General features: G+C 26.7%; 2 protein-coding genes across 3 annotated transcripts; one reads left to right on the forward strand and one right to left on the reverse strand.

Annotated features, from left to right (window-relative positions):
- Positions 1–122: 122 nt before the first annotated feature.
- LOC129619155 (uncharacterized) lies at positions 123–9427 on the reverse strand. Its single transcript, XM_055534255.1, has 10 exons — positions 9323–9427; positions 8926–9247; positions 8667–8844; positions 8115–8471; positions 7812–8061; positions 7472–7749; positions 2492–2619; positions 1276–2433; positions 736–1202; positions 123–645 (listed from the first exon to the last, which is right to left on the reverse strand). The coding sequence occupies exons 1-10, from the start codon at positions 9413–9415 to the stop codon at positions 436–438; spliced, it is 3441 nt and encodes a 1146-aa protein (XP_055390230.1). The 5' UTR covers positions 9416–9427; the 3' UTR covers positions 123–435.
- On the forward strand, positions 5274–6709 carry LOC129619158 (uncharacterized). Of its 2 annotated transcripts, XM_055534262.1 has the most exons (5): positions 5274–5318; positions 5405–5557; positions 5623–5725; positions 5836–6076; positions 6149–6709. In XM_055534262.1, exons 2-5 carry the CDS (start codon positions 5505–5507, stop codon positions 6613–6615), a joined length of 864 nt encoding a protein of 287 aa, XP_055390237.1. In that variant the 5' UTR covers positions 5274–5318; positions 5405–5504; the 3' UTR covers positions 6616–6709. The 2 variants fall into 2 exon arrangements, with proteins under 2 accessions (XP_055390237.1, XP_055390236.1); XM_055534261.1 differs by having other exon boundaries at positions 5297–5557.
- Positions 9428–13979: the final 4552 nt, after the last annotated feature.

Consider the following 13979-nt stretch of genomic DNA (forward strand, 5'->3'; position numbering starts at 1 on the left):
AATGATACACAAATAATAGTTACTATAAATTACATTGATTACGTAGTGTAAAGTACATTATTATTAATTATGCTTATTTACAGTGCTCTATGACAAAACAAAATTAGAATAAAAACTAAAAATTATTTTAAAAATTTTAATTTGTTTCGTATCTCTATTATTATACATATGTATATATATAATAAAATCACTATCTATTAATTTTGTTCAATTTTTTTCTAAATCATCTTGTATTGCTTTTCTTCACCTATTATTAATTGTAATTTGTGAACTCTTCCTTATACATTAGTAAATTTACAATTAATTAATGATTATTTGGAACGGTATACTATTTGAATTCATATTAAAATAATCGTCTCTAATGGTCTTGGAAATTTATTTAAAGCTTTGAAAAAATACAAAGTAAAATTTTCAATTAAAATTTAGAATTTATCTTTAATTTTGATCATTACTGCTGTTGCCACTATTATTATCATTTCTATGATTATTATTATTTGTGTTATTAGTGTTTGGATTTTGATCACTATTGTTACGATTACGACTACGTAATGAATGAATACAAGCTAACATTCGAATCATGAATGCTGCAGGTACTGTAATGGTATCTTTAGTTTCTTCCAACATTATTGCGTTACGTGCCATTAACTAAAATTAAAAAAAAGCATTTAGCACGAAATATATTTATATATAATTTATATTTTTAAAATACACATAAAAATATTATGATTTACGTACGTCATTCGCAGCAACTTCATCGAAAAATCCTTGATCACGTATTGGTGCCCATATTTTAATATTATAATCTATGCCAGAAGTTGCTAAAATCGGTAACTCCGGATGTGGCTGCACACAATTCACAACATGTTGGTCAGCTTGCAATAGTTTGACTAGTTTTCCATTATGTCGATCCCAAATGAAGCAGTAACCGCAATCTGAGCCTGACATAACATAATTATTGCCCCAAAAATTGGCTTCCTTTATCATTGTTCTAGCGTTCCTATGCCCTTCATATTTCATTTTCATATAATTATAAATAAATTCTTTGGTATCAATTTCTATTTTTTCTAACTCATCCTTTAGTGAAGTTTGATCATCTAATTTATTAGAATTTTGTTCTTCATCAATGTCCATATCTTCATTCGATTTTGAGTTCTCGTTATTTTTATCGTTAAACAAACCAGAAGGCCCCGGCTGAGGGTCATCTAAATATATTATGATAAAAGTATGATAAATAATTATGGTCGACCATGATAAAAAATATTTTCTTAAAATTACCATTTCGATTGTTATAATTTTCAATTTCTCTTGCGGCTGAATCAAATAAAGCGTGATTGTCTTGCGAAATATCAGGCGCATGCCCGCTCAATCCACTCCTTGTTTGCGGATCGTTTAACATTCGAGACAATACTTCAGTCATTCTATGCATTATTGTTCCATGTAATTGAGGTCGTACTTGACCAATTTCAACGCGTCCTGTAATATCACGTTCAGGTCTTGCGTTAGGCCCTGTATCAGACCAATCACCACGTAGTCTCAATTTTCTTACAGGTGGTGGAGTCGAATCTAGAAAAGGTTTTTTATTTACTTTTTTGTCACGCTTTGTTTCTAGACTAATGCCATTTTTAGTTGCATCAAATAAATACAGGTAATCTGAAGAGTAACTAACAAGCAAATCATTTTCATCTTTGCTATATTGCACTGAAGTAACGCGGTAATTTCTTTTTGTATCAGTTGGAATCTGGAAAGCTTTCACTGGTACGGTATATTTTACACCAGCAAACGATGTTACAATTGTTGTACTAGGTAATGAAGAAAAATCCATTAAGGACAAATAACGGCGGTCATAAATTTTAATTAAACTATCAGAACTGCCAACAGCTAAATAATAATGTGAAATTGGTGCTAAAGACATTGCTGTGGTAGCTGATGGACTAAATATTAAAATATTATCTTTACAATAACTTTTATGACAGTTTGAAATTAATCTAAGATCAAATAAGCGAACAGTACCATCCTCGCCACAACTCATAAAAGATTTTGGTTCAGTGGGTATAGTTAGCACTTCATATGTCGTACCGTTATTATGACAATTAAAATAATTTTGGGACATTTCAGTTTTTTCACAACCGAATATTCCTTTAGTTCCGATTGTTGTCAATTCCGTATGCATTACCATTCCGTCGCCAGAACATGATACAATATCATGATCGTCAGATTGTGGTAGAAATTTTACGCTGAATATATTTGACTTGTGAAGTGTTTTAAATTTGACTAGAATTTCACTGGTAAATGGGTTGGTGATTGTAATATGTTGATCATCTGCTCCAGATAAAATATATTCACCATTTTTATTCCAAGAAATTGAATTAACGCAACCCGAATGAACATTTAGTTCAGATTGTAAATCTAAACGTTGGACATACTCTAAGCTATCTAAAAAAACAAATAGAGAGTTGTAAATCGATCCAATTTTAACATGTAAATTTACAACCTTTTGTGCTGTTAAATAATCTCCTTCTAGCCTCCTTTTCACTATAATGTGTTTGGTTATATATATCACGAAAGACACTTGAAGTGGATTTCCTTGAGATCATTTTCACTTGCTTGCTTTGATTGAACCTAAAATAAAAAAAATTTATTAATAAATATGTAACATTAAATATAACCTTGAATTTTTAATTTTTCTACTTAAGATTTGTATGAAAAATCTGAATGAATTTACATTTTTATTCTAGGTGAAGTAGGTACATACATATGAGTTTGCATAGGAGGGGAAAATGTACTTGCTTATTTCTATTTAGATACATTTTTTTTGGTGAATTTATGTTTGCTTTGGTCATGCAAAAATGAATTATAATTAATTGGCATTTAACCAAAAATGTAGCGATTTTAGTATGAAACTCAAAAGAAAGAAAAAAATTGTCCTTCATATTATTTATCAAATTTTAGCTACCTACCAATGTATGCAATTTTGTATTAATAACTTTGAAGTAAAGCGCCACAAATAAAAATAGAATTATTAATATAGATTTACATATGTACCTACATGTTTCTTCGATCCCCGAAAATTCCCTTGATAAATATATTGACATTTCTTGAAATAATTATTGAAGGACAAAGAAAAACTCATTAAAAGATTTTGTTAATTATCGAATCAAATCAAAAAAATCAATATTGAAAATGCATATTTGTCGATAAAGAAATATAAATAATGGGGATAACCGTAAATTATCAACACTCTTAATTTTAATTAAGTAGAATTTTATCTATATTAATGTAATAACGATGTTGTTATAGAGATTGGCTATCTACTTGCCTAGATATCCATTTAATTAAGTGTTTATAGTAGATACCTACATATATCATTAATTCATTTAAAAAAATCTTCCTATTTAAAAATGAAGACGTTTTTATTGCGTTTTGACTAATAAATTTTTTCTTTCAATATGCATAATTCGTTTAAAATTGCAGAACTAATAAATGAAAACTAGAACTAAAATTTGGTTCTGCAATGATTTATAAAATCTGTGTAAAGTTAGCAAGTTGTAAATTCAAAATTGAAATCTATTTACCACCTACCTTAAATTGTTTTTTATAAAAATATTTAATACTTATTTTATTATGAAAAGGCACTTCAACTAATTTTAATACAAACAAATTTCAAATAAATTGCTGAACAAACTTTACAATGAAAAATATCTTAGTACTAGACCTAGAAATGTGTACTCACCAAAAAATTTTATGTACTGCCAAATTTTAATATTTTGTAGAAAAATTTAACTTTATTAATTATTCATTGTTTTTTTCACAGAACAACAGCCGCACTTAAGATTAAAAAAAAGTTTATTAAAGGTTGACAAAATATAAAAATAGAATACCAATTTTTTCTTTCAATCAAAAAATACTTAATTTAGAACGCATGTACATACATTTTACTAAATTTATTTTATATATTATTATTACACTTATTTTATATGATTTCGTTAAATATTTTTTATAATTTTTACAAAAATAATAATCCTTAAGATTTAATAATTCTTTTTAAAATTCAATTGAAAAAAAAAAAAATAAAAATCTTTATTCTTTTGTTTTGAATAAGAATAAAAAAAAATATACATACTGAAAATAAAACGATTTACATATATATTGCTTACAAATCACGGCAATGAAAAATAAAAAGTAAAATTTCTAATCAGCTGATTTTGGCATTCACTATTAAATTGCATTTTGTATTGTTTTTGTTTTCGTTACGCCAAAAAGTTTCGAAAATTAATTTGAAATTGCAAGATATTTGACAATTACTTTCAAGTGAAATGACGTTTTCGAAAATACTCCAAAATATTGACCCAGTGATTAAAAGTTGAAAATAATTCATTAATTTTGTTAAAACTTTAATAAAGCGACATCTATTGGTGAAAAATAAAACCGATACATGTATATAAATAAAAAAGTACTTTTATACAAGATTTATCTGATTAAGTTGTTTTAATTTACTTTTTCTTGTTTTTGGTATATGTACTATTGCACTAAAAAAATTGTAGACAATTTCTATACTAGCATAACTTTATGAACTGATGTGAAAAAAGCCTAATGGAAAAAAAAAACCGTGGGTTAAATATTCTAAAGAACTTATCAAATACAGATCAATATCACTGTAGTTTTTTTTTCTTAATCTTTGAATCATACATCAAATCTGGATGATACCATGTTATTTACAATGCTTTTGAATTGTAATTATTTTTTTTCAGGAAATCAATCATTCAGTACAGCAGGCTAGCAAAATATTTAAGACAGAATTAAATTTTGGAGCAGTTATTTTATTAAAAAACAAAGCTTTGTCCTGTAAACGTGTTTTTATCATCAAAAGTTATTATTCAAATTTTTGACGAGTTGCATTAATTTTAACGTCATCAAAAGATTGTTGACATCGTCAAAACATACTTAGATCGGTTAAATTTTATACAACTTATTTCGAAACTGTCTCGAAACTTATTATTCTTTAATAAAAGAGTTATTTCACATTCGTAAGTTTTTTGTTCCAAACAAATGGAATTGAGTGTAAAAATTCAATAAAAAGAGTTGAACTATATTTTTTTATAGAAAAATTGAAATCAAAAGTGAGGCGGTTCAATTCCTTTATTAAAATTATCTGACAGCTTTGTAGTCATGCAAAGAAATGCCAATATCAAAAAAAGCTGTACTTCCTTTCCAATTATATCTTGTTGATAGATGATTTCAAATTCTAGTATTTTTCCAAATGTCAATGTCAATGTTTTACGGCATAAATAATATACATATATACAAATAGCTGTTTCGATGTAAATAAACAAGTTTTCTAGAATTTTTTGAAGTGTTTCTAAAAAATTATATTATTATTTAAATAAATTTAAAATAATATGTTTAGTGAATTTACTAAGGCTCCTGGAACATGGGGCGAGTTTGAGGATGAGTCCGATTTAAAGAGGGAAACAAAACCCGATGAAATTATTACCCCACAGGCTAAAATGGATAAACTTAGAAGAATTAAGAATATAACTATTGTAGCTGAAGACAAAATGTATACAAGTATATTTAGTGTTAGTTTAGTTATTTTAAATATCAATGTATTATTATGTATTTTAGAGAAAGTATTAAAATTAAAAATCCTCTAGTAACTCAAACAATTGAAGTGATGAACCAAACAGAAATGCTTCAAACATTAATAGATACTTATGCAAATAAATCTGTGAGTTTCTTACAACTCTTTTTAAATACATTTCTTGAATTTAATTACGTTTAATTAAATTAATATTTTATTTGTAATTTATAAATTAATTGTTTCATAAATTTTTAAAGGGTTTTCAAAATTATTTACTAAATCCTTGTCAAGTTATACCACAAGTTGATTTTCCGCCAGAAAATACAGCAGAATTATTATCTGATGATAAATTTGCAAAACCGCTATGGTTTATACCACCAATTGAAACAGATTTTGTTAGAGGTGTACCCAGAGAGTACCCACAAGTAACAAAAGAAATATGCCGGCAAGCTTTAAGAAAAGCTGTTTGTGGTTTATTAAGAGTAGCAGGATTTAACGGTAATTTTTTTCGTTTTTGTATGAAGTAGATATTAAAAATTTGGTGAAAAATTTATAATAATTTTGTTTTAGATTCTTCAAATATTGCTCTTGTAACATTGACTGACGCTGTTGATGAATTTCTGAAAACATTACTAACACATGTTAATGACGTTAGGAATAATCAAGGTTCTGAAGAAATGGGATTGGATGTATTAACTCTGGAAAAAGGATATTTTCAAATGACACAGAACTCTTTAATGAGCATTCATAATTATTTTAAAAACAATATCATTGCCAGAAATAAGTATGAAATAAATGAATTTAAAGAAATTGAAGCTGAATATGACAAAATGATGAAAGAAAGTCAAAGAGAACATGAAAAATTCAGGGAGGATGAATTTATGCATTTCCTAGACACAGTGGCTGTGACAGTCAGTACTGTAACAGTTAGTGCTAATCCACCTGTTATAATTGGGGAAGATGGCCTACCGCAGAATGTCAATATTGTAAATTATATCAAAACCGACGAGGAAAATGGAGTTGATAACCAAGTTTAGAAAAATTTGTAGATTTTAAGTAATTAACTAAGGCCTAAAAATAATGGAAAAAAATATTCAAATCTCAGTACTTTGTATAAAATAAAAAATATTGTTGATATTTTAACTGTTTAATTTTCCTCCAAAAAGTAATTGTACAGAACACTATATTATTTTGGTATTAGGTACTCATTCTTAAGATAAAAACATAAAATATTCTGCATCACTTCACAGAACAGTTAATTTAAGTTTAACTTTTTATTTTCCTATACGCATTATGAAGGATTTTTTCTCTAAACCAAAGTACGTTCTACACTCAGATTGAGTAACATTTCGTCCTTGAGTAAAATTATCCTAAACTCGCAACTGAAGAGTTAGGTACAAGGGAAGTTTTAAAATTTATTAAAACATAAAAAATAAACTTTTTTTAACTTTACTGAATGGATACTCACATACATATGTATGTTTTTATAAGAATGAATAAGAAATACACATATGCTTAACTTGTATCACCTAAATTTTCTCGTAAATTTTAAGTATGTTACTTCCATATGTAATATTTTATTATAACTATCATGTTGTGACATCTATAAGGTTAAAAATTATGTATGTTCATATGTACCTATAGGTAGGTGCATTATAAATAATTTCTTAAGCTTTAATTAACATTTTATTAACAAATTATTCATAATAAGGCGGTAAATCATGAGTTTCATCGAAGTTTTTCGAATTTTTAGTCATATAAGCTTCTGTTCTTCTTAACCTTGCTGGTTTAAAAGTAGTTGATCCTAACAATATATCATTGGGTATCTTATTTTTTTCTGAGGTCGCTTTTTCAAATGAGGGAGGAGGTGAAACATTTACTTTTTTAATGAACATCTTTCTTTTTGTTATATCTGTCGCAGCTCTTTTTACTGTTTTCTTTTTTTTAGCTTTCGCTTTATAATATGCAACCTCAATAGCCAAAGTTACCATAGCTAAAGCTAAACCACATAACGTAGCTATAAAAACGCCACCTAGGCTTTCCAAAGTTATGCCTTCATTTTGCTCTGATGTTGAACAACCCTTTCTTGCCGAATTATTCCAAAATTTTGCATTTAAATTTTCAAAATATCGGTCTCTTTGTAATTCTAGTACAGCATAACTTATTTCATCCTGAAATTAAGAATATTATCTTTAATTAACTGTTTTCAATAAATTTTCACCCTGTACTGAACCTGCAAGTTGCTTCCTTGTTGTACTGCAATAGCGTAAGGTTGTTCAGCAAAAACTTCTCCAACTTCTGTTAAATTACAATTTTTCGTAATTTCATATTTAATTTCCGCTGAATCATGAATAAATGCAAAATCAGCGTTTTCATGTTCATTAACTTTCCGAAATCCTTCTTTAGCATCTTTGACAGGGTTTGATGAATTAATAGCAAGTAAAATGTGTCCGTATTGCTCTTTGATAGGGTAATCCCAAATTCTAAACAAATATTAATTTAATTATACACTTAATACTAACCCCTACCTACCTACCGATATTTTCTTTGGTCTGCTGTAGCATTTAGGGTAAGCTCTTTCCACATTCGATAAAGGGTATCTTCTGCATGTTTCATATTAATGAAATATTCATGTGTGTCCGAATTCATGACGACTGTATAATTAATTCGTGATTGTCTAGCTAATTGTTCCAATGATTGAACTGGAGTTTGCATTCTTTCAACTGTTAAAAACGCAGCTAAATTTGCTGTAAATGTGGCTAACATTAAGACAACAAAAAGCCAATAAGCTGCAACTAATACTCGACCAGAAACAGCTTTTGGAGCTTCTCCACCACCTTGTGGTGTGAAAGATGTTAAAGCGAACCAAAAACTTTCTTTTAAAGTAAATTCCCTAAAAATTACAGATTAAAAGCCTAGAGTTCATTAATTACATTTGAATGTGCATAATACATGCATACATATACTCGTATATATATGTAGGCATATAGGCCTACAAATTTTTTAAATATATGTACATTGCAGATGATACCATCAAACCCATTAGTAAAGTAAAATTATGAAAGCTTGTATTGAGCTATGCACTTACCGACATGGATATGAGTACGCATTTTTATTATTAGCAGCACTATAAGGTGAATATTTATCTAAGAGCCAGATCATTATAGCGGTGGCGACTAAAGCAGCAATAATACTAAACCAAACTTCTGTTCGTAACACAGTCATAAATTTAAACAACGAAGTTTGTCTCACTGGATTCCGAATTACTGTATGTTAAGACAGTAAAATTCGTAAAATAGAATTTTTTTTCATAACTTTTCATTATATGATTTAAATTATTAACTTACCGATTGATATTCCAGTTTGTTCAAAATAAGGCGCTATAAAATCAATAACTTCTTCACGTTCTGAAGTCATTTTTAGTGATGAAACTGCTATATCAGTGTAACCATAGACCAGATCACCAATAAGACCATCCCAGCTACCATCCGATTGCTTTTCACCAAAAGTTCCATATCTTGGTGAAACGATTTCGAAATCAAAGTTTAATTTTTCTGAAAGTTTTTGAATTAAATCGATACAGTAACCTTCCCAAATCGGATTACCATCGTTATCGTACAACAGTTTTTCTGTTTCAGGATCTTTCTTGTAGTATGCCCAGGGTATTGACTAAAAAATGAAATATTTTATGAAAATAAATTGAAATCCAATGATACATACATATATTTATATATATGTACATACTTCCGTCGTTCCTATGCGAAAAAATCTTCTTGCAGGTTTTACGCTTGATGAAATATTTATTAATTGTTCCGATGATTTCCATATCGCAAGCATATTGCTTTTGTTTTCATTGTTTTTTTGAAAATGTGTAAATTTCAAATTTAAATTAACTGTGAGCCTTCCATCTTTACTTTCTAACCTATTATCATCGTGAAATAAAAATGATAGATCTATTAAATCATTTGAAGTTTCAATAAATGTTTCTGAGTTTTGTTCACAATTAAAAGATCCAGGTGTTAAATTAAGATTTTGTAATTGATTAATTGTTACTGTAAGTATCTCTTTCAAAGCAAGTTTTTGTAACTGCAAATAAATAAAATTGTTAATTTTTAATTGTAAGATGAATTATGCAAATAATGTATTTATGGGTAATAATATGACATTTCTAAAAAATATATTTAAATTCGGCATAAATAGGTCTATGATTTTATCAATTCATTCTCAATAGAGGCAATCATTTCAAAATATGTGTATGTGCATACATACATACATACATAAATATTTTTTTTGATTTAACTTACTTGATTTTGTGGCAAATTACAAGATTCTGAATATCCAGCGAACCCGCAGATAAAATCACTTTCTATGAAAATTTTCACTATATTTTCAAAATAATTTCCAAATTTAAAATTCTCAGTATTAGAATCCACAAACACTAAATGCCATTTATCAGGTCTTTTCAATAAGTTTGATTGCAGAAGCTGAAAAAAATTTATTAAATTATTAAAGACATAACAAATTTTTAAAAATTTACAACAAACTTTAATTTCAAATTCTTATGTCACAATAAATTATTCAGTCATAAGATTTCAATTAAATCATTTTGACAATATTTAAGTTGCATTGTTTTAAATTATTCAAATTAAAGTACAGACATACGTACGTATGTATGTAATAAATAAATACTCAATTGAATTTTAAAATTAAAATTTTCCTACCTTTTCCACAATTTTATTCATATTCTCTGTGGTAGCGAAAATTCCATAATATGAAGGAGCTGACCTTATATTTTTAAATTTTTCAATGAAATCCTTTTTCATACCATTAAAAAGAATCAAACGTAAATTTACATTTTCTAATACCATATAATAAATGGCATCCTCTAAATCATTTTCTGATTGAAATATAAAACAGGCATCATTTGCCTCCCTTGCAATTAAGTAATCTTCTAATGCTTTTAAAAATTGATTTAATGATATGTCTACACGCAAATATGGAATTTTTGATTCACGAATATATTGTAAACCATTTTCCCAAGGATAATAGCTCAAATCAATTAATAATGATTGAGGTTTAACAATTGTCCTGCAAACTACATAAATTTACCATTCAGGTTTATGAATTCATTTATATAATTATAAAAGTAGAAAGTACCTTCTAAAATAGAATTGCCTATGTCATCATAATCAATAATTAAATAATTTTCCTTGATTTTAAAATTTACTTTATTTTCAATTTCCTTTAAAATTTCCGGAATTTCTTCAACAAACTGTGATTGTGTTGATTCTATGAGAAAACCTGAAATTCAAGAATACGTTAGATTTGATGAAACGTTTTTATTGCGTGATTAAGAAGTGAATTTTGGTGGATTTTATAAAATTTTATTTAGTTGATGTTATTCAAATTAAATAAATTGATATTAAATTAATAAATTTGTTGTTTTATTTCTTTAAATTATTTTTTAATTATGGAAATTATCATATTACATGTCGCTACCCAAATTTGCACTGATTATATATTGAATTTGCAACGCAATACAATTTCAATTGAAAATAAAATTTATAAGTAATGTTTTTAATTCACCAAAATAGTGAGGTAATCTTGTATAACGCACTGTTGCAGTGGTAAAAATGTTCTATAAACAAATAATTTGAATAATAGGTGTAGAGTTTTTATTTTCTATCACAAGTTTTTAGAGAAAAGTTGAAGAAATGGCAAGATAAAGCTCTCCAAATTTGATAAAACAAATTATAAAGAACAATTACTTTAGCTTTTATATATTAATTTCTCTAATAATGCCATTTATTTTATTACCTATCTATCTATGTTTTAAATTTTTTATATGAGCACAAAATTTAGAGGTCTTTTTCAACCCATTACTAATATTTCAATAATGATTAAACAATTAACTATATTTTAATAACGAATATTATTGGAATTAAAATTTAACTTACTTATAGAAATCTCATCACCAGCTTTACAATTTTTTATTCTTATTTGAAAATAAAAAATTATTAATAAATAGCAAGAGACCGAAGAAAAAACAATCATAATTGTAAAATTTTTTATGTTATCCGAATGAGTACACGATAAATACTAAAATCATTGAGGTTGAAGGTTTTTGTTATAAACTTTTTCTTTAAATTTTAAAAAAATATCCTTTTATAAATATTGAATTTAAAAGCTGGAAAATTGGCCAATTTTATAATTTTATAAAAATTTGTAGAATATCAATTTTCTTTTATTTTTGAAATAACATTTATGAATTATGCAAATATAATAAGAAAATGTACAAGTATACGCAAAAATTGAGGATTTAAAGTATGATGATAATAAATTTAATATTTAGACATACATATATACATATGTGTTGGCTAGTTTTTATGCCTTACATTCGAATAAAATTGGTGTCCACAAAAAATTATTGTGAGAATATTATTTTTTCGCGTTGTCCAAAAATATTTTATGTGAAATGCCTTTATTATTATGATTTCTCTAAAAATTAATACTTTTTAATGAAGTAGAACTACTTATGCAATAGGAATATCGCAATGCAAGTATAACCAAAAGCGTATTTTATGTAACAAAAAATCTAATGGGATCAATAAAGTGTGTTTTTTGGTTTGGAGAAAGTTCTGCACAAGATTATGAAAATGTCCTTAAAACAGTTTTTACAAATTTTGAGAAGGGATTTTATGCTATCTGAATTTCTTTCAAAGTAAAGTTAGTTTCGGTAGCAATTAGAACTCAAGTAATAAATTTCAAAAAAATTCATCAATTAGTGTTTTAAATACTGAAAAAAATGTGAAATTCTGAACTCGATCTTTTCAAAAAATTTACTAAATCATTGCTTTAATACTCTAAATTTGAATATTATATTTCAAGGAAATTGGTTTTTTATTTCTTTATATAAGCGTAAAATTATAAGACCGGCCCGTACTAAAAGCTACTGACATCTAATTTCCTTGAAAAGCTTGGTGTCTTGCTGTATTGATAGAAAAAGGTTATATAAAATTTCAAGTTCATTTTTTGAAAAGTTTATCGGAAATGTAAGGACGGCTCTTGGTAAAACTCCAGTTCCCAACAAATTCTATACCTCAGTGTTTCATATATGACATATCACAAAAGTGTACTAATCCAAAAGTATATTAAAAATATAACAATATGTATATGAAAACCGGGTCAACCAAAATCAAGATACACGAGTGCTATGTGCGAGTGTATACAAACTGACCAATATATCGTTGATAATAATTTATATATGTATGCTTCCCTACAGTAGAGAAATCTTCTTACCGAAAAGTCGACATTCGAAATTTGGTGCCATGATATAATCTCCCTTATTGTATGCAAGGCAGACGGTAAAAATTAAGTGTACCTTATGTAATATACATACATATGTATGTTCAATATCTATTGTAGTTATATGTATATTATATTCAATATTTGTATATACTTATATACACGCTTTATAAAATATGTAACAAAACTTTTGAAATGTTTTAATAATCAAAAAAGCGTTAGCGATAAATAGTGTTACCAATAATAATGAAGCTATTAATTCGAAAAAAAAACTTTTAGTTTTAGCGTAAATCTTTTTTAAAATAAGGTGTCACAAATTTTCATTTAAAAATTTACTTTAAAATCATATTTGGGGTTTTTTGGTAATTTATTAAATTGATTACTTTAATTGATAATATCATTTTAAGTACATACATATTTGATCCAAAAATTGGAGTGAACAGTGTTGTTGACTAGCCAGTCATGTAACGCCTAGAATATATGCAAATTATTTTACTTTTTGAATTATGCTTTTTAGTAGTTGCGAGTTATTTTTGTCGTATTGGATAATGGAGGAAACATTAAATTTTTGTGTTAAAATATATTGTAGAGGAATAGAGAAACCACATACATAACAAGAATTGGAAGAATTAAAATATCAAGAGGCTTTACTTTAAAAACTTCAGTTTTGCATTAAATTTTTTAAAATTTTGTTTTACTTTGCATCAAATATAAAATGTTCATTATATTTATCGCAAGCGTGTTATAAAGTTATTAAATAAGTTACTGAATTTGTTTTTATACATAAGAGCTTTCATAAATATAATACTGAAAAAAGATAACTAAAAAACGTAATAGTGTAAAAATATGAGGTGATGAATATCAAATATATTTTTAAGGTTATTGTGAAGGCTACTAAAAGCCGAGAGCCTGAACTTGCCTCGCTAAAATATTTATGCATTACTGTAACCGAACAATTAGGAAAGAAAATGAAAATAAAATGTGGTTTTAGTGTTTACTAAAAGAGATTTCAGAAAAATTATGTGGTAAATAGAACAGTATGAAATTTAAATTCTAAATAGGTGGTTTTTTAATTTATAAAGGGCGTTTTAAACTT

The sequence above is a fragment of the Condylostylus longicornis genome, unplaced genomic scaffold (genome assembly GCF_029603195.1).
Source record: "Condylostylus longicornis isolate FDR11 unplaced genomic scaffold, ASM2960319v2 ptg000010l, whole genome shotgun sequence".
NCBI lineage: Eukaryota > Metazoa > Arthropoda > Insecta > Diptera > Dolichopodidae > Condylostylus > Condylostylus longicornis.

Bases quoted from the DNA above. Each gene is read 5' to 3' on its own strand.
- LOC129619155 (XM_055534255.1), bottom strand. From the start codon at position 9,415: ATGCTTGCGATATGGAAATCATCGGAACAATTAATAAATATTTCATCA. The intron at 8,845-8,925 runs GTAAGTTAATAA...CTTAACATACAG, and splicing joins ACAAACTGGAATATCAATCG to TAATTCGGAATCCAGTGAGA. The intron at 8,062-8,114 runs GTAGGTAGGTAG...ATATTTGTTTAG, and splicing joins GCAGACCAAAGAAAATATCG to AATTTGGGATTACCCTATCA.
- LOC129619158 (XM_055534261.1), top strand. From the start codon at position 5,397: ATGTTTAGTGAATTTACTAAGGCTCCTGGAACATGGGGCGAGTTTGAG. The intron at 5,558-5,622 runs GTATACAAGTAT...TATGTATTTTAG, and splicing joins ATTGTAGCTGAAGACAAAAT to AGAAAGTATTAAAATTAAAA. The intron at 5,726-5,835 runs GTGAGTTTCTTA...AAATTTTTAAAG, and splicing joins ATACTTATGCAAATAAATCT to GGTTTTCAAAATTATTTACT.